Consider the following 20627-nt stretch of genomic DNA (forward strand, 5'->3'; position numbering starts at 1 on the left):
ACAGAGAAATGGGCTCTCAGAGAGTTGGGAAGATTAACCCACCTGTCTAAGTCTGCATGAACTTTGTTATGCCTCACAATGCATTTCAGTGATGGAAATATTTGCAGTCCCAGGTACTTGAAGCTTTGAGTAACTGGGATATTTGTGGGAAATTGCAATTTTCCGTCTGAAGCATTGAGGGGGAGTAGTGTGGCCTTGGTCCAGTTAACCTTAAAACCAGAAAAGCAACTGAATTCTTTGATAGAAAGTAAGCTAGGCGCAGACTTTGAAATAGACACTTTATGCTTAAACTGTTTTTCACCTCCTACCACAAGAGGGCGCACTATTCATCCGCCTGTAGTTCACGTTTCCCACCGCTAGATGTCACCCGGAAGTGACCCCTCCCCCTCCACACGTCACTTCCGGTGCTGTCAGGCTGTCTCTCTGGGTTCGCGGAGCAGCAGTCCGGTACCGGGAGAGGGGTTTTTACCTAAATTAAAAGACTTCACGGAGCTCCTGAATGCGCCATGAAGCAGCAGGTGACCGGGACCGAGCAGGCCCTGCGCGGGGCTCACCTCCCGGCGGCCGAGGCGGCTCTCTCCCTCCAGGAGGAGCTCGTCGCGGCCATCCACGGAGCGTTTGAGGTGGCTGTGGAGATCGCGGTCCGAGAGGTGAAGAGCCTCCTGGGAACAAGAGGGAGTTACGCGGACCTGCGGCGGGAGAACGAGTCCCTGAAGGAGAGGCTCCAGAGAGCCGAGGCGGAGCTGGACTGTCGGCGGAGAGAGGCCGGGCGCTTCACCCCCGAGGAGAGACTCTCCATCCCCACAAAGCACGCGCATCATCCGGTCAGCCCCCCGTGGGAGTCCGGCTGCAGTGGGGGCAGAGGTGGGGGCTCTCCTGCAGGGCACCCCGGGTACAAACAGTCTCCAGACCCCCGAGATGAACCACTGAGCTCAGATGACCAGGACTGTGAGAGTGAGGCTCACCAACACATCCGCTGTCTTTCTCAAGGTGTGTGTGTGTGTGTGTGTGTGTGTGTGTGTGTGTGTGTGTGTGTGTGTGTGTGTGTGTGTGTGTGTGTGTGTGTGTGTCTAAGTCAGCACAATCTAACTTTCAAACCATATTTTCATGATGAGGGCCAATGACCTGGTGAGGATGTATACAGATCAGTTTACAGATTTCAACAGTCCCCTGGCCTTTCGGCTTTATTCCAGCCCACAGTAGAATTTGTGAACATTCAGACTTGTCTTCTCAGTTTCAAAAGGAATTTGATCAATTAAACTTCATACACAGAAACATTTCTCTCCCTGCCTCCTTGTCTCCCTCAGCAGAAACCCATTGTCGACACAAAGCTCATCCCTGATGGGTGCATTTTCAAAAAGTGTTTATAGATGTGTATTGTGAGTCCCTGACTTCACTCAGGTTAACTCTATCCCAGAGATGGTCCCAAACCTTCACTTCACTCTCCCAACCTTATTTTCTTCGTACTTTGAACTCGACATGCAATTCCAGTGCTTGAACAAAATTGAATTACGTTACTTCTAAAATTTTGCAATTTCAATACTGAATGTTTCTCTCATCCATAAAATTAGAAAAACCCCACACTTACTTCGATGTGGTTTTTCATGGAGACAATTTTTTTTTAATTGAAAGCTTAGACACTGTTTGATCAACACCTGTGTTCAAATTTAGGGTGAGTATTTGAAGCAGCTATAATGTGCTGAAATGTACTGCTGTCTTAAACTGTTGATGTCAAAGCACATTGAGGTATTATTGATTTTTAAAGGCTGTGTGTCTGTAAATAATTGTAGTTTGAGAGCTTTGCTTGTTGAGTGGGTGAAGTTCTGCATCGGATTTAGTTTCTTCCTCCACATGCAGAGTTTTATTTGTTCTAGCAATTTCTTTAAAAAAAATTAAACAATGTTTCTAGGGTTTCCCTCTTTAGATGACTTCTCATTGCTTGTGGACTGTTTTTCTTTTGCAGAAATCGCTGAAGAGAGCACTTGTTCATCTGTAATGAAGGCTGAAAATATGAAAGCATCATGTAAAAAAATACTCAGTCAAGACCGTCCCCTCCCTCCACATCCCAGCAAGTCCACCTTGGAGCAGGTGACTGTAAAGCAGGAGATGCTGGATGACTTGAGAGAAGGTTCACCTTCCTGTTTGGACTCCATTAAAATGGAAGATTACGGCTTGGATTGTATGTCTGAGGTCCAGTCCAGAATGTTGGAGGAACAAAAACTGCTGGTGGCAGATGGTGAGAGCCAGGACCTACACTTCCAGCTGTCCAGCGCTGGGCCGGACCGGGGTAAGATCGACAACAGCGTGTCTGTCAGTGATTCACATAATCATTTATTCAGCCTTCAGAGCAATCCCAGTCATCAAAGCAGAACAGCAGCTACAATCCCAACTGTAGAAATAAATGTCTGCACTCATGTTTACATCATTCACTGTGTGCATTCATTTAGTGATTATTTTTTTTCTCCTGTACATTAAAAGAAATGCCTTGTTAAAAAGCGTTATTCTTTATCTCAGCTCCAAACATGCTGATGTTAGACAAATCTGATTCTGACATGAACGTCCTGGTGTTGATCAAGCAGTTTTAGCATCTCAAGTGGCCATAATAAAGATTAAATTGCGTCTTAACTCTGAAGATCAAACATGTTTTACATTGATATTTTACTTTGAGAATCAACCCTGAAAATGGAAAAAAACGATTTTTGTATTAAAAATTATTTGCGCATGTTTTATTCCTTTTTTCCAGCTGATTCTCCAAACCCAACCACCAGCATCCCTCCTGTCACAGATCTCTTAGCCCTCTCCTCGGAGTTCCCAAGCCTCTTCCAGGTGGCCGATCCGGGTCCCCCGTCCGAAGCCCCTCCTCCGCAGGTCTATGGCGTGCGTGTCCGGACCAGCCGCAGCCTCAGCAGCACCCTGTACGCCTGTAAGACCTGCGGGCAGGCCTTTCAGCTGCCCAGCCTGCTGCGGCGGCACAACAGCCAGTGCCAGCAGAGGCAGCAGCAGCGCTGCCAGCAGCCGGCGGCCGGAGGCACCAGGACCCGGCTGCAGCTCTTCCCCCCGGGCTGCAGCCCCTTCCGCTGCACGGTGTGCAACCGGGAGTTCAACCGTCTGGAGAACCTGAAAACTCACCTCCGCATCCACACAGGAGAGCGGCCGTACACCTGCTCAGTCTGCGGCAAGTGCTTCCGTCACTCGGGAGCTTTAAAAAGGCATATACGCATCCACACCGGGGAGAAACCGTACGTCTGCGGACAGTGTGGAAAATCCTTCAGAAACTGGGGAGGGCTCAAGTTTCACCAGCGCTCTCACGCCAAGCAGCTGCAGTCGTAAGCGGCTGCACATTCTGGACTTTTGATGCTACTCAGAAACTGACTTTTTTCTTTTTTGCAGTGCTCACTATCAGTAGATTATTTTGTCTGTGTGAATTTCTATATAGCAGGGCTATAAAGACTGAAACATCCCTGATACATGGGTTTGAGCACAAACATCCTTTTGAAAAAGCATTATCAACTTAAGCTAGATGGCTTAAGATGTTAATCTCCCACATTCTAATAAAGTGTTCTGTGTTATCAACCCCTAGACGAGAGCAAACCTTTGTTGATGGGATCACACACACAGCAGCATTTCATAAAGTTCAAGGCTTTTTCTATCAAAAAACAAGTCAAAACTCAAATAGACTTAGATTTTTTTTTAATAGAAGTATTGAAGCTGTGTGACTAGTGACTTTATCATTCTGCTGAACACTACATGAATAATGCTTCATGTACACTGTTCATCTTGTTGGAAAAAGCTTTTTATGGAATTTTAATAGTTCTTCACATACGGATGAACTCCTGCGTGTTTCATATTCAGTGGTGTTTTTGTCGTTATTGGTGTGTTTGCCATATCCAAATACACTAAGCATAACCGAATCAATAAATCACTGGGTAGGTGGACTAACTGCTTTGTTTCTCTGGTGTGCTGTACACATGGGAAGTTGAAATAAAGCAGCTTATTCATATTCAAATGTTCAGGTTTGGGTTAAATGTTCATCATAAATATAGGAGTCCTGAGTTCAATCACAGGAAGGCTGCAAAGTGTGGCAAGTTGTGAAGGTGTGTAGGCATTTGCTATTCCTATAAAACCTTTTAACATGTGTTTATTTTTGTAAAGAACTGCCAACACCAGGTTTGCCTGCTACCTATATCTGAATAATCTTAGTATGTACAATGTCCGTGGAAGGCAGATATATTGTTCCACTGAAATTGGCATTGAAAAAAGCATTTAAAATTAATGGAAAACTAGAGAGATGAAAATTGAAATCAGAAAAGTAAGGCATTTGTGCATTCTTTAAAAACAGCACCACAGTCCTTAAATCCAATCATTTTGGCTTGACTTTAAATCTTTATTTATGGTATTAAGACTATTTTTACTGAATGTTTTTCTTTTTTTAAATTTTTGTATGAGCACCAACCTTTCTTTATTTTAAAAACGGTTGTCCATATTTTTTGTTTGAATGTATTTTCAAAAATCATTATAAAATTGTATCTAGTGTTCCACTGCTATTAGCATTATTTATTCACCATTATAATCATGATAAAACTGTACTAGACATAAAGTTACATTTTACTGTGTTTAAAGAATAAACCTATTCTTTAAAGCTTGTTTCTTTAAAGTTATTTTATTTATAGTTAAAGTTTATTTTATTTTTCTCTTAACTTTTCTTTGTTCTCTCATAAAATATATATACATGCTGTTTTTGATCGTCACACTCTGGTATCGACAGCTTCTCCTGCGTTCTGCGCTCTGCTGTTGGACCTGGATTAAAGCAGGAAGCGGAAGCGCCGGAGCTGACGAGGACGGCTTCGCAAACAACAGCTGCGGGATTTCTCTGCGGGTTTTCCCGCAGACGCGTTTCGACGGGCCGCTGCTCCCGCAGGACGGCTGGCCGCTGACATGTAGACCCGGCTGGGCGGATTTGGAGGCTCTTCCTTCCTCCGGGATGATGGCGTCGGCGCGGCTCTCCGGTTGTTCCGCCTGAGCGCCTCTCTCTCTGCCCCCTCTCGCCTCTCTCCTGCCTCCCTCCGCGGCTTCGCCCTCCGGCCGGGGGTCGGTCTCTCAGCTCGGGGTAAACCCTCTCTCTCTCTCAGCGCACAGCTTGTCTTAGCAGGTCCGGTTCTTCTGTCCGGGACTCGTTCTGTCGGCAGACAGGAGTCAACTTTCCTGTCAGACAGGCCACAGATTTCAGGAGGAGCCGTTCTCTCGTCAACATCAAATAATTACCTTCTAATCACAGAGATCCTGGTTTAGGGACAGGTCTGGCTCAAACCAAACTTCAGTTCTTAGCCGCTTCCAAAAAGAGTAGGACGAAGTGTAAAATTAAAACAAGATCCAGCTGTTTAGCACAGACAGGGATTTAAATTTAAAGGAACTGAGTACAATTTCAGCAGTAATGACTTTTACTTGTAACACAATACATACCAGCACTGTAACAGTTAAATAAAGTACTGTAATCCTACTCGGTTACAGTGAAAGTGCTGTTGTTAAGATCTGTGTAAAATAAGCACTTTAAAGCATTTTTGTCACACTTAAAGAACATATAACATAACTATTTTATCAGATATCTTTAGTAAACAAAATTAAATATGTTAATTGTTAAAAGAAAACAATCACTGGCACCAGATTTTTTTCAATAATGCAATAGATTATATGTCATATAAACTGTTTAAGTATAACTGAAAGTCCTCCCTTTAAAAAATGTAGTAATAGTCCCCAAAAATCTGTCACTCATGCTTTCCTGTGGGGTGTTGTGGTGGATGGTGTATGAAGTGTGCTCCTGTCCTGACCTCACTGCCTCCTCCTGTCCAGGAATGGCGACACATGGCGCCGGAGCGTTCCCCGACCCGTCTCAGGCTCCTGGGGAGCGAGCCGAGCTGGTGCACTCGTCGTCTAAAGACACCGCCGGGTCTCCCGACGTCTCCGAGTTGGGGAGCCCTCGCTGCACGCCGAACTTTGACCTCCTTAACATGGTCGTGTCCTATAAAAGAATGGCATTGTTTCTAGAACCAGTTTCTGATGCGGTGGAGCTGGCGCGCCTCCTGCTCGGGTGTGTATGCGCGCGTGTGTGTGTGTGTGTGTGTGTGTTTTCAGCCTGTGTGAGCTTTATGTGACACAGCTGCACTCATTTCCAACACTGTGCACATTGTTTTTTTTTTTCACGTTTCAGATGGAGGATGCCTCTCTGCTCTCTGCTTGTCTGCATATTCCTCAATGTCTTCTTCTGCACCATCAATGAAGGTAGGAGGAGGAATAAAGAATTACTATTGATCTCAGTTTATTGTGTGTGGTTTGAAACACGCCTGAATAATTGATGAGCTGATTGTCCTCTCTGGTGTCAGTGGGGTGGTTCACCGTGACGCTGGTGGCATTAGCAGTGCCTGCTGCCCTGGGTTACCTGCAGGACAGGTGTGGGGGCAGAGCCTCCGAGTCTGAGCTCCAGAGGAGGCACCATCACGCCGTGCACCGCCGGGATCTGCAGACGGTGCACCTCACCAAACAGGAGGCCATGTTGGAAGTCAAAGACCTGTAAGTCAGTGAATGTCCTCATTAATGATTAACTGGCTGCTATTTTCATGATTTATTGACGGTTCATCAAAAAGTCTTTAAAGCTGTAAAGTATTCTGGTAGTGCTCTTATTGTATCTCACCGACGGTCCCAAACCAGGCAGTCTGCCTGTTCTAATCAGATGGTGGTTTAGTGGTTTGCACTCTCGGCTCACGGCTTCTTTCACTTGAGGCTTGGGGGACTTTCAGTGTGTCTGAGGCGATTTGACTGCAGAAATTACCCTGGGAATGAATGTGACTCTCTCCATTTGCCATGTGACAGGCAGGCGTCGTCAGGATGTTGAATACACACATCAATGCTCTCCATCATTTTTTTGAACTTGTTTGATGTATAGTCAACACATCATGGAATGAGCATTATTAGTAGGAGGCTAAATTTCAAGCTGATATTCTTTGCGTAGAGCAGAGATGTCAGACATATGGCCCGTGGGCCAAAACCGGCCCGCAAGAAGCTCCAGTCCCGCAAATCGCCAAGCAAATTGTAAAAAGAAATTTCTTTAAAAAAAAATTTATTAAAATTAGCTTGTAGTCATTTTTTGCAGTAACTGTTTGGTTTTGTGAAAATCTAGAATTTTTAAATCACTTATACTTTGTGCCACAACAAAGAAAATCTTTAAAATTTGAACTTAAAGATTATCATGGCACTATTTTACTGGCCCGGCCTGCTCAAGATGAAACTGGGCTTCATTCGGCTCCTCAGCTAAGATGTGTTTGACACACCTGCTGTAAAACTTTGTCCACATAAAGCCTTTCTGATCAGTTTTAATGATGTTTTTAGTAAATACAGTTTCACTTTCAGCTCGTAGTTAATAAGACGTTGCCAGCTTTTGTCTCGGGTGAAAGAAAGAGAAAACTTTCTGTGCTGCTCTGTTTTATACTTACTGCTAACCAGTGTTGGTCAAGTTACTTGGAAATAGTAATTAGTTACTGGTTGCTAATTACATCTCCAAGAAGGAAACCAGCTACTTGACTGATTATTTTCAAAAGTAGCTAGTTACTTTATTACTTTACTTCCTTTTCATCAATATGATGCAGAACCTGAATACACTTTAAATCAATAAACCTTTCAGCCTGATTCTATTCTTTCTGCATATTAGGTCATGTAAAATTTAAAGAGTCCATGTAAACTTTTTAACAATTTCTGTCACACTTTTCTTCATACGATCCATGCAAGGGTACAGGAAAGTTACAATAATTGAATTACTGTATATGCAGTTATAATCCCTTACTTCACTCGTTACTTGAAAAAAGTAATCAGATTCCAGTAGCACGTTATTTAGCACATTACTGCCAATCAGTGCTGACGACACATTGTCAGTGAAGGGTACATATTAGCATACGGTGGTGTGAAAAAGCATTTCCGCTTCTTGATTTGTTAATTTTTTGCATGTTTTTCACACCTAAATGTTTCCTGTCGTCAAGCTTTGTTCTGACTCTGTTTAGAATAGTTTTTCATCCTTCATCAGCCTAAAGCCTCACATTTCACCACATGTCTGTTTTTATTTTTTTGCTGATTTTTCTAACTCTAGTCTCAATGCTGTATCTGAGACAGACATTTGTCCACACTAACTGAATGTTGCAAGATCCTTTCAGAACAACATATCTGAGATTCTGAAATTAATATCAGACACTGAAAGTTGAAAAGATGATTATAAAGCACTGATGGCTGATATTTTTAACCATCAATAAGTCTAGTCCATTTCCATTTTTAGATCTGTTTCTACAGAGTAAATAATTAATCACCCTCAAGTCCATATAACAGTCCTCCTGATGCCTGTAATCTCATCTGATTCTGAACCCTAAATGTAGCTGCTTCCTGATCCACTAAGGTCTGGTTACTGGATTTGTTTTCCATGTGTTGCATATTATGTCCATGGACAAATAATCTTGACTTTGTGCGTTCTGCTCTGTCTCCACCAGGCTGAAGCACTTGGATGACATGCTGTCCTCTGCCTGTCAGTCAGCAGAAGCTGTATATAAAGTCCTGTACTGGGACAACCACACCAAGTCATCAAGGTCCGATTGTACCACAGAGTATATTCACATCTATAAACTGCATGTTTGATGTGATTGCACACTACATTTGAATGTATTTTTTTAAGTGCTGTTTTATTGTGGTGACAGATACATTACAGCCCTTTAATATTTGGATAGTCAGTGACTTGAGTCCTGTATTTCGAATATACTCCTTCCAGGTTCTATGGTGGCATTATAATGGTGGTGTGCCTGCTCTATTTTGCTCCTGTGGGTTGGGTGCTGGCCGGACTCAACAGCGCCATCTTCCTGTGGAACCGAGACTTCTGCAGAGGTCGGTCTTCTCCGTCCTCAGAAGGTTAAAAATGAACTCATCCAGGTGTTAACGGCCTCTCGTGTCCCTCGTCTCCTGCTGCAGTTTTACTGGACATCAGAAAGCTGTTCCACATAGGCCCCGTCCAGGCCTCGGAGGGCGTGTGTGAGGAGCAGGAACTCGGCGGTGTGTTGGACCGGACCCCTACGCCAACAAGCCTGGAGGTGAGAGGAGGCATCGCGGTGGAGAAATGGGCGCCTGCTGTCTGAAACGAGGACTCAGTTGTTGTGATTTACATTAAAAGCGACCGCAACTATAAGCTTCTTATCCCAGGTTCTTAGTGCTTTTACCACAATGTAAATCCTTCTGTGGATTTGTTCTTTGGTCAGCTGTGTGTGTTGTAGTTTTACTCTCTGCCAGAGGTTGGGGGGGGGAAGTCGCTGGAGCTGAAACGTCCCATAAACCATCAGGGAACGGCGAGCCACCTTGGACTGCTCGTTTGAGTTCAGTGCTGATATTTTCATGTGTGTTGCTTGATGGCAGGACCTTTCCCCTGGCAGTGTGGAGGAAGCTGAGGAGGCGGAGCCTGATGATGAATTCAAGGATGCCATTGAGGTGACTTCATTCATTCCTTTGCTCCTCCAGTTATTAGATTTCCCTGATTTTTAGTTTGATGGCGTGTGTCTGTTTTTTTTTTTTTTTTTTTGTCTCTGCTGTTCTCTGAACTCAGGAACATTCAGTTTCCCTCCAGGTAAGCGTTAATTCCCTCTGTTCAGAAGAGGCTAGAGTCCTGTCGCCCTGTCAGCTCTCTCAGTATAACAGCGTGAACACATGAACAGCAGGCTCATGTGTCGTTCCTGGTGTGAGGTGCCTTGTGCTGTACTTCTCGCATGGTTTTGGGAAAAACACACACTCTGCTCCACTGAATATCCCTGCCTTAGGGTAACGTTGTTCTGTTTCCTTACAAGGAAACCCCCTTGGTCTTAGTGGTAAGTGGATTTCCCAGTGTCTCTCGTCCCTTCCATTAGTCATCCCATTCACATGTACGATACAGATCAGCCATAATATTATGACTACTGACCAGTGAAATGAAAGAAAAAAACTCTTTCAGATGGGCACCTGTTTAAAGGTGGGATATATTAAGCCCCAAGTAAATATGTTTTACTCATAGTTATTAATAAAAATGGGCAAGTCTGACTTTTTGAATGAGTTTTGATTTGAAATAAAATCTTTTCCTCTTTAAAGTGGGCGAGTATCTCTCAACAGTTGCACCAGGAAGGAGAAGCAGTGTACTGCCAACATGCTCAGTGGAGTTGTTGGGGAGCAAAGACTGGTCCGTGTGGTAAATCCAAGAGAGAAGCCTCTGTAACTGAAATACCTGCAGATTTTAATGATGATACTAGAAAGGCGTCCCAACACAAAGTGCATCTCAGTTTATTGTGTATGCAGATGAGCATAACATCAGGCAGGTGGTCATAATGTTATGGCTTATTCTACGAGTATTGTAGCAGTGATGGGGAGCAGTAGTAAGAAACACCGATTGATAGTTCCTGTTACTCCTCATAACCGTACAGCTGCATGACTGTCGTCATCCATGTAACATCCTGCGTTGGTGAAACCCCGTAGTGTCCTGAGCAGTGTCATGTCTGAGCTAGTTTGCATGTTGTTTGTTTTAACTCAGGCGTTTATTTATGTGCATGGATGCATTTATGCTCTGACTTGGTCATGAACAACCAGCACAGCTGTGATGAACCGACCAATGCTGAATATCCATCCTACGGTAGAGAGCAGATTTTTGAAAATGCGCAAATAGTTCTAGTCTACCTAATAAAAACAAAGTGGATGGACTTCTGTTGCCTCATATCACTGCTTTTTAAGTATCCAGTCACTGCAAATCACTGTTTTTGCAAATGGGTGGTGTGGTTGTATTTACCAGTCTGCTTCTCTTCCACTAACAACAATTGCTGCTGAGTGTGGGAGTAAACTTACCTCTCAGATGATTCCGTTGTTCTAACAGGGAGCTTCTAAAAATGTACAAAAGTGTGATGCATTCATATGAGGTGAGAAAATAGAGGAAAGAAAAAGCTGCAGACAAAAAAAACCCTTCAGATATTTTTGTCGAAGGTTTTTTTTTCTTCAAAATTCTTTCAACATACTTGAACAGGTCTTTTTTTTAATGGATGCATTTCACTTCAGTCAGGGAGTTGTTTGTGAAATCGTCGTCACTCTTACTGGGAGATGCTCTCTTTGCTCTTGGCAGACGGAGAAGCACAGCCTAATGCTTGCAAATACATGCATTTCCATTTCCACTCTCATCACTGGCCGGAACCTCTAGTCAGCAAGCGTGATTTTTTTTTTTTTTTCTCTCCCCCCAAACTGGCTGAACTCCTTCCAGTTTGAGTCTTCACGCCCCCAAAAGACAAGCTGTATTCACTGTCCTCGTACAGCCTGTAACTGCGTCCCCCTCTGTCTGCCCCTCTCTTCCCCAGGAGGACGATGAAGGGCCTCTCGTCCCGCCCGAGTTTGACACCATCTCCGAAAACGGCCTTTTGAGCCGCAACGAACCGATACGCAGCAAAGTGTCCAAACTGACGGAGAAGCTGCGTAAACGCTACCCCACCACCAGCACAGGTCCGTGTGTTCCGCTTCATCTACCGAGTTCAACCCTCTCACTGTTTAACATCCAAACCCCTGGAACTAGCAGTATTGAGCTGATGTTGGACATTAGACAGTGTGACTTGGGGTGTGTGTGTTGATATCCAGAGCCCTGATGGTCAAACCATGAGCTTTCGGACCCTTGTTGGTTTGTATTTACTATTTTTGAAGAAACAGAAAAGCAGATCTTTCCAGATTTATCTTGACTGATAAAGGGTTGATGTACCTCAGTGATGAAGGAAGTGTCACATTAATACTCATTGTTGTTTTCTTCTGTCTCCAAAGGAAATTGCTCAAGCTGCACTGCTGTCTTCTCTGTTTTGAAGAAAAGGGTGAGACCATCGAGTCCTGGTTATATTTAGGCATCATCTCGTCATAAACAACATTTATTATTGTGATCTTGTTTTCTCTCTCTGGGCTCAGCTCAAGCCTTTTGTCTCTTTGTTTTGCAGAGGAACTGCAGTAACTGTGGCAACAGCTTCTGCTCTCGATGCTGTTCCTTCAAGGTGCCCAGATCTTGCATGGGAGCAACAGGTGAGACTCAGAACTTAAATAGTGAACGATGATAAAATCAAAACGGCTCCACGGTGTCGCATCTCATCTCGTAGTTTCGTCTCAGCTGATGTGATTGATTGTTTGCTCCTCAGCTCCAGAGGCGCAGAGAGAGACCGTCTTTGTTTGCGCTGCCTGCAATTCTGCTCTCATCAAGTTACAATGAGGCGGCGCGTACACAACCAGCAGGAGACGGTTCGTCGTTATCACCGAACCCCAACCAACATGCCAGGCTCTTAGATCTATCCAAACACCTCCCATGTGCAATTCCAGAGCCCCTCTGCCTTTCCTGCCCAGCCTCTTCTAATGTTGATGGGATTCTTTCTGTAATGTGTTTGGTGTTTTTGGTTTCACTTGTTCAAAAGGACTGGACCTTATTAATCAATGAGATTTTGTACAGAGCACAATGACTCTATGATCACAGGACCGACTTCCTTCCCTCTCAGTGTCGGAGGCTCGGACGGAGTCTGTGGTGTAGGGAGACACAAAAAGGCTTCATGGATGTTGATGGTTTTTAATGATTCTTCTTGGTTTTTTTTTCTTTTTCTTTTGCCCAACCACAAAGACGGATTCACTTGAATGGTGATGTCTTCGGCACTGTGTAGCAGATTGTCTGTACTGTAATGCTGAGAGGACTTCATGAACAAAACTAAGGCACAGTTTTTAGATTCATTTAAGTAACGGTGCGGGGAAAATGGCTGGAAGTGCCCATGAATTTTAACTGTGTTCAAGTGAACAAAATAATGGATGTACGGACAAAGTAAATCATGCTTTTCCCCTTGGAGAGCTAAAACTGTTAAAACATTTGCACAGGATGGTTTGTGCACTTTCCGCCGCCGGCGTCAGACGTGTCATGTGACGACAAAGACCACCACCCCCAGGAGCAGGCGAGTCTCCGCTCACACGAGCAGTTTGTGTAAGCTATTTTTATTTTCGGTGATACCTGAAGAGTTTTTATTGATGCGCCCACCAGTTAAAACGGCTCAAACCACACAGGAAGCAGACTCCTCACTGAGGATGGGCGTCTTCCCGTGAGTCACATGACGCTTTTGACAAAGGTGAGAACTGAGGATTTTTGAAACGATGCGTTTTGCAGACCCGCTTTGCTCTTGTAACAAATTGCTGCTTCATTGTTTGTCGTGTTTTGTTTTTGTTTTGGTTTTTTTTGGTTTTTTTTGTGTAGACCTGTCAAATAAGCTGTTTTGGAGTATTACCGTAGCCAGAAGTCCCAGGAGTCCATGTTGTTTTTTCTGTAACTGGATCAAAGTCAACATGACTGGATTAAACCAGCTGATGTATCAGAACCTCACACTCTTCCAAGCAGGACTTGACTTGAAGAATTGTTGAGGATGTTGTTTTAATCGTAAATTCAGACACAGATGATTGTAACTGTTTGCTTTGCTTTTATTGTAATCATATAGAAACTCTTTCTGTACATTGTTGTATATCTAATATATTTAATTTAAAACTCAAAAAGTTATTGTCTGAGTTTTTATTGTGTATCTTGTCCCTTTAACATTTCAAATAAACTCTTGAATGGATTTAACTTTTGACATAGTTAATAAAAAACCTTGTAAGCAGTTGAAAAGTTTTTAAGTCTTAAGGTATTTAATACTTTTCAAATTTAGATTGTAAACAACTAATCTGAATACTATTATTACAGTTTAGTCCTTCAAAGCAAATCGTCTTACGCTGACAAATTCTGATGTTTTTATCTCAAGGCTTCAGATACTTCTTTAAGCAGATGTCAGCCATACATATGCCAACATATGCCCTTTGACAAGGTAGTATTTAGAAGTCTTATGTTCAATCTTGTGTTGGTTTTATGTCTCTATGAATCGTGAGGGCCGTTTTAGTAAATTTTGGGGGGATGTAGGTGGCGCTAGAGAGCTAATGAAAGGGTTAATTTTTCAATTTCAGCATTTTTTTTTTACTTCTTTTCAGGGTGATTAAGGGGGTCAAATTAGGCCTTGATCATGCTGAGTAAAAAAAAAAAAAAAACCCAAAACAATACAGCAGGGGCTTTGCTGCAGGCCTGCCTTCTTCTCCAGAGTGGAGGAAGGCAGAGATCACCTGTCTCCAGTCCATCACAGAACAACCACATCCACACTCATAACAATAAGATCAGCATTTAACTGGAGGGAGGAATTCCGCACACTCATGGGGAGAACATGCAAACCCTACACAGAGAGGCCCCGTCAGTATTGACCCCATGACCTTTTCACCTTTTCACTGACATGCAAGATCTACTGCAATGAGCTGAAATGTAATTTCAATGTTATAGTTCTTTGACATAAGCCCCATTCCATAGGCTAACACCCCGCCCCCCCCCCTTACCCGGCCCCATCCGGCTCATAACACCTCCCCCTTTAGCCCCGCCCCCGCCGTGTCCCAGTAAAGCGATTTGAGCTCGTGCATGGACTCGTCCCTACGGCCACGGATGGCAACATGGCGACAGAGGTAAGACTAGCTTTAAGAGCGTTTGTCGGGTTTGGGGCTGCCGTGATTAGCCGTGTTTTTTGGGTGGGGCTCGGGGGCTCGGGGGTTCGGATCGTGGTGCTCCGGAGCTTGAAGGCTGCGCACGCTTTAGCGGAGCCGCACCGATCCATCCACCGGACCGACGACCGTGTCCTACATTACCATGCCCGGTCGTTATCGCTCAAACTGCCTCCCTCTTGGCGCATTTACAGAAAAAAAAAAAGCCAAGCAAAGCAGGGAAATTAAAAAAAAAGTCACTGGTACTACAAATGCAGATAAATATATGGCAGAACCCCCCCCCCCCCCCCCCCCCCCCCCCAGCTCCCCCCTCCCCAGCCCCGCGATGTTAAGCTGTTTTGGTAAAAGCAGCTCTGTTTTTGTTCGAGGAGAAGCTTTTTAATCCAGAGACAAGCAGCTGTCTGTGACCGCTGAGCGCACACACCCGGAGACATGTTCAGTGTGGACAGCAGCCGGACCAGCGTGACCCGTCCAGTCGAATAACCTGTTCAGCACCATGGACAGCTACCGTGACCCGTCCAGACCCAGTCCACCTGGACCTCTTCAGGACTGTGGGCAACAGCCAGACCGGCATGACCCGTTCGGCAGTCTGACCTGTTCAGCACCACGGACAGCAACCAGGCGGCTGTGACCCGTTCAGTGAACTGACCTGTTCAGCACCATGGAGAGCACCCACAACCCGTCCAGTACCAACAATACACCGTGATGCGTTCAGCACTAGAGACAGCAAGGCCATTGATGTGTTGTGAAATGTTACATCGTCTACAAGACCAGACAGAGACAGAGGAACAGGCTGTGTGTGTGTGTGTGTGTGTGTGTGTGTGTGTGTGTGTGTGTGTGTGTGTGTGTGTGGCAGAGGGATAGTATGTCCAGCGCTGGGCTTTGGTCCACAGAGTGATCGATCATACTGTGTCTGCTTGTCACCATCTGTTACTGCTCCATCAAACAGTGTTTACACACATTTTGAGTGAACAGGTGATCAGAGAGGTCCAACCCAGACACTCTCTGGAGACACGCTGAACAGATACTGTATGAACTGGATTACTTCCTCCTATTTGTGAGTGAATGGTTACACCTGAAGCTGAAACCTATTCTAGATTGAATTTTTGTGTCGTGCTTTGTAACATAGCTGTATATACGAGTGATTTCATGTGTGCAGAAACATGTACATGTCAATATTTCCTTCCATCATATTGGATAAAGTCTGATCACCATGTGCTTTTGTCATCCTCAGTTTCATAACCTGCAGGAGCTGAGGCACAGCGCATCACTGGCCAACAAAGTTTTCATCCAGAGAGACTACAGTGAAGGAACCACCTGCAAGTTTCAGACCAAGTTCCCCTCTGAGCTGGAGAGCAGGGTAAAGAGAGCATCTTCAGTTTAACACACTGTGCTTCAAAATAGGCATGCAACTTAAGAAATGTGACCGTCTTATGTAAATGTATTGACTGCTTTCCAAGTTCACATAGAAAGAAATCAAATCTTCAGTTTCATCACTACATGCAAATGATTCATGAAGTATTATATGAATTTAAAGAAGTGTTTATTTCCTGGAAAAAAAAAATCCTAAACCAAGAGCAAAGCTGGTTTGTCAATGATCTGTCTGCAGTTATCCATCATTGTGTGTTTTACTGCATGTACTGCATGTCAGTAGTATTCAAGTTCCGAAGAGGAATTCGACTCAAAGGTTTCATAATGAAACTTAAATTATATTTATGGTAATAATGAGCAGTGTAGTGGTATAGAGACAACCACTTCTGCTCACCTCTCTGATGTCCCTTGATTCAGTCTGGACTCGACTGGAGGGCTTTTAACCTTGTGATAAACATTATTGTCGTTGTAGTTGTGGTAGTAGTAGTAGTAGTAGTAGTAGTAGTAGTATTCTAAAATGAATGTATTGTCATTGCTATAATGTCAGTAGCACTGTGATTCAGTGTCTACTTGCCCGATTCTTATCTGAACATTAATCAAATGTATTTGTCAAAATAAAATGCCCAAAATAGCCAAATTCCATGGTTTGTTTTTCACTACAGCATTTTCAGCTGGAGCTTGGATTAAACACAAAATTCAATTTCATTTATGAGATGAATCAAAACAATTTGTGGCCTTTTAGTTGCAGTCGCATGTTTCAAAAGAGGAAATAGAAATTATGGACTATAATGAATCTGTAGAAATTGAAGCGTGGTGTCATGTTTTGCCAAACAGACATGACTAGAAATAAGTTAAATGTTTGGATACTATCATCTCACTAAAATAATAAAGAACAGCGTATAGATAATAACTCCATGCTTATACTTTCCTGAATGTTATACTTTTTTGTCATTCAATGGAATCTTCTTAACTTTTGTTAAAAAAATGATTTTTTGTTGTGTTTTTGCGTGAGTTACACAGAGCACGGTGCATTTCAAGAAAGTTTTCTGTAGCTGCTCATCAATTCTCTGCTGTGTGCGTGTGCAGATTGAGAGGACGCTGTTTGAGGACACTGTGAAGACGCTGAATAATTACTACGCTGAGGCAGAAAAGATCGGGGGACAGTCGTACTTGGAGGGCTGTCTGGCCTGCGCCACTGCATATCTTATCTTCCTCTGCATGGAGACGCGCTACGAGAAGGTCCGACAGGTCGTCTTCATTCACTTTGACGGCTCCAGATGAATCCTGACTCCGACTTGTTGCTCATGTCTCCTGCTTCAGGTGTTGAAGAAGATTGCCAAATACATTCAGGAGCAGAATGAGAAGATTTACGCCCCCAGAGGTCTCCTAATCACAGATCCCATCGAACGAGGGATGCGTGTTGTATCCTTAGACACTGCGAATAATCACAATAATGATGATATTACTGTATTACTGCTACTTTGGGAAGTAATGTGCAAGGAAGTAATTACTGTCATAAAATTATGTCATCACTGCTGAGGTTGTTTGTGGTAGTTACTGAATTTTCTCTTACATGATCCATGTGACTGTTGTTAGCTTTAGCATTAGCGAAATCTAACAGTTACGTTTACAGTTACTAATACGTGTCTGAACAGAAACGTGTTGCTCCCTAACGGTCTCTCTCCAGATAGAAATCTCCATCTATGAAGACCGAGGCTCCAGTGGTTCCAGCTCAGGCAGCAGCTCTGTGTCCGGCAGCACTGCCCGATGACCAGATGCTTCCCCGTGCCCCGACGCTTCCCCCGCACGCCGACACGATGCTTACATCCACACAACGCTCACACAAAGGATTTACCAGCTTGTTTCTCGCACATGGAAACTTTGGAAACATGCACTTTATCAGTTTGTTTCCAAGAACTGTGCAGACACTGGTTTAGTGATCTTAGAGAGCAATATCTCAGAAAATCATACAGCTAGACATGCTTTGTGTGATTGTACCATTCCTCTCCTCTGTAAAAGAAGAAAAACAAGCAAAAGAAAGCGCTCGGATAGAAGAGAACACAGACCTCATTAAACTTCATACCTCAGCCAGCATAACTCACCTCACAGTCCAGAGTTCTAACTCACTTTATCATCCAGACCACAGTTAGAACAGTTTGCCAAGAACCGTGGACCAATCAGAAGACTGAAGTAATTAAATATTAACTGTGTAGACAGTAGCTTTTTAATCCTATATCTACTTTCCTACATTTAGCAAATATCAGAAGGATATATAATAGTTCAAGGAAGGCAGTATAGAAGTTTATTGACCCAGAGCCAAGATCAATCCTGCAAAAGCAGCTCCTCTCCCTGCGCTTTGCTTTAAATCTCCTTCCCTGGTGCATGAATGTCCGCCAATCCATTCATGTAAATAATGTAGCAGATCGACCATCTTTCACACATGAAGCCTGTATTTCGTTTGTAAGAGACACACACACACACACATATACACACACGCACACATGCACAAATCGAAACTTTAACCTCTTGGTTTCCCTGAGCGAGACCAACTCTTCCTAAATTTAGATTATGCAAATCTTGCCACTGCATTAAATGCAGCAGCGAGCAGAAGAAGGATGGGTCAAAACGTCTTCCTGAATCTTACATGTAGTGTTACACTAACCCTTCCTTTGGTTTATTAGCAAACTTCCAAAGAACCAGAACTGCCAAAAACCTGGCTCACAAATGTGAATGTGTCTTTTGTTTTGGTGACATTTTGTGCAAAAACTAATTTTCGTAATGCTTCTTGTTTGATACACATTGCAACGAAGTAAATATGACTGGTGTCAAATAAACTGTTTCATCGCACCGACACAGAGCTCGTTATTCTTTCATCTGTTCTTTGGAAAATATGCGGAAAGCATGCTTCTAATATCCACCTGGCACAGAGCCAGATGTCCTCAAACGTCTCCTCTTTCAAAGAGCAAAGGTCAAAGGTTTTGAATTCTCTATGGCTCAATTTCTCACGTATCATGCAGCTGTTGCTGTCACTTTTCATGTGTACCAGTATAACATGATGAAACTCACTTGAGGGAATTGACTGCAGGGACCCAATATGGCTGCAGAAATTTCAAAGAAAACTGATTTGTAAAAACAAACTCCTTAAGAGTCATGAACTGACACCGGAGCTGAGATATCGGTGATGCTGCTGTGAAAGATAACAAACTAGCAATGGCCTGAAAGCCATGCTGTCATTGTGAGTTTGTAAAAACAAGCATAGTGCAACAGTTATGAGAGAAGTTTTTCAAAATTTCACAGTATATTTTAACAGAATATTTCATTAAAATCGCATTCAATGTTGAAATTATTGTAATTTCCTGAAGTAGTTGTTTGTTTTTTTTGAAAATATAGACATTTTCTTCACTTCTACTCTGAACCACTATTTAACCGGCCCACTCAACTTGAGTTTGCCCCTAAACAAAAAAGTGTTTGACTCCTCTGCTCTAGTCTAAAGTTGATTGTTCATATAGACCTGAAAGTGAGAGCAGCCATTTTTTTAACTGCACTGACTGACCTTCATCTGGCACAGTGGTCTATCTGGAAAAGGTCAAAGGTCAAGATGTAAAGAATGCATGTGATTCCCTGGCTTTGTGTGATTTGGATCAGACTCTGCACTGGGATTCAGGGAGACGTGCTGGACACGGAGAAGATGGACGCCAGCGAGGCGTCTGCATTGGCGGAGATGGGTCAGATGGCTCAGGGAGCAGCAGCGGAGGCCGACCTCCTCAACATACAGCTCAGTGAGGAGGGAAAGCAGGGACTGAGACCAGCTTGGAGGAGGTGGTGGGCGACGCTCCATCCATCCAAAGACGATGGTGAGAAAAAAGACCACAGCAAAGCCAAAGATGAAGCCCCCCCAGTGAAGGAGAAGAAAAAGAAACGTCTCGGCCCAAAGAAAGAACCAACAGGAGCCTTCATGGCCAGCTGCTTCACTGGCTTGGAAATACATCAGACTAAGATGCCAGTCAGCAGTCTTCAGACGTAAATTAAAAATCCACTTATAGACACACATAAACCCTTCATTAACGGTTTTCAATGTTTCACAGAACTGTCGGGTCAGAAACTTCTACAACCTCTGCTTCTTGGCTTGTTTTGTTGCCTTTGAGGTCAGCTTCATTTCCTCTTCTATAAAGTACGTTAGCAGCCAAACCGTTATGATGTGATTTTATTCATATAATGTTGATTATAACAAAGCCATCACATGCAATCTACATAAAAAAGAAAAGACAGAGAGAGAAAATAAAGCTGCAACAGTATAATGTTTTTAAAAAAGGTGTTTTCACCTGGAAAAGACTGATTTCTTTCCATTCAGACTAATTGGAGTAAAAGAATAAGTGAGAATAAACAAACATGCAAGAGGTAGTGATCACAAGCTTCCATTCGACAGTCAAACAGGCTGCAGGAGAAACACAAAGTTAGTCCAATGCAAGTGCCGTATAGTTTATGAATACATGAGTTCAGAGCGACAAGAAACTCTTAAGGTCTCCACGTACCTTAACCTATGGATCGGTTATATCAAGAAGTTATTCAGGCACACTGGTATTAGTGGATTAACATAGTCCACTGCGGAAGTAACAAATGCAGGAGTTCATTTGGTGGCGTCACTGTGAGCCAACGTGTTCCTG

At 43.5% G+C, this 20627-nt stretch overlaps 3 protein-coding genes across 5 annotated transcripts; all 3 read left to right on the top strand.

Moving 5' to 3' along the window:
- Positions 1-388: 388 nt before the first annotated feature.
- Positions 389-4586, top strand: LOC115390860 (B-cell lymphoma 6 protein-like). Its single transcript, XM_030094891.1, has 3 exons — positions 389-990; positions 1964-2287; positions 2744-4586. The coding sequence occupies exons 1-3, from the start codon at positions 507-509 to the stop codon at positions 3328-3330; spliced, it is 1395 nt and encodes a 464-aa protein (XP_029950751.1). The 5' UTR covers positions 389-506; the 3' UTR covers positions 3331-4586.
- Positions 4587-4804: 218 nt separating this feature from the next.
- Positions 4805-12643, top strand: LOC115390875 (protrudin-like). 3 transcript variants are annotated; one of them, XM_030094911.1, is made up of 14 exons: positions 4805-5107; positions 5848-6085; positions 6206-6276; positions 6378-6564; positions 8523-8618; positions 8798-8910; positions 8995-9113; positions 9433-9504; positions 9620-9640; positions 9858-9878; positions 11379-11520; positions 11830-11876; positions 11997-12078; positions 12192-12643. In XM_030094911.1, exons 2-14 carry the CDS (start codon positions 5850-5852, stop codon positions 12260-12262), a joined length of 1278 nt encoding a protein of 425 aa, XP_029950771.1. In that variant the 5' UTR covers positions 4805-5107; positions 5848-5849; the 3' UTR covers positions 12263-12643. The 3 variants fall into 3 exon arrangements, with proteins under 3 accessions (XP_029950771.1, XP_029950772.1, XP_029950773.1); XM_030094912.1 differs by lacking the exon at positions 9858-9878; XM_030094913.1 differs by lacking the exons at positions 9620-9640; positions 9858-9878.
- Positions 12644-14475: 1832 nt separating this feature from the next.
- Positions 14476-17766, top strand: LOC115390908 (golgin subfamily A member 7B-like). Its single transcript, XM_030094955.1, has 5 exons — positions 14476-14556; positions 15827-15952; positions 17050-17202; positions 17284-17385; positions 17651-17766. Exons 1-5 carry the CDS (start codon positions 14545-14547, stop codon positions 17732-17734), a joined length of 477 nt encoding a protein of 158 aa, XP_029950815.1. The 5' UTR covers positions 14476-14544; the 3' UTR covers positions 17735-17766.
- Positions 17767-20627: the final 2861 nt, after the last annotated feature.

This window comes from Salarias fasciatus, chromosome 6 (genome assembly GCF_902148845.1).
Source record: "Salarias fasciatus chromosome 6, fSalaFa1.1, whole genome shotgun sequence".
NCBI classification, from domain to species: domain Eukaryota; kingdom Metazoa; phylum Chordata; class Actinopteri; order Blenniiformes; family Blenniidae; genus Salarias; species Salarias fasciatus.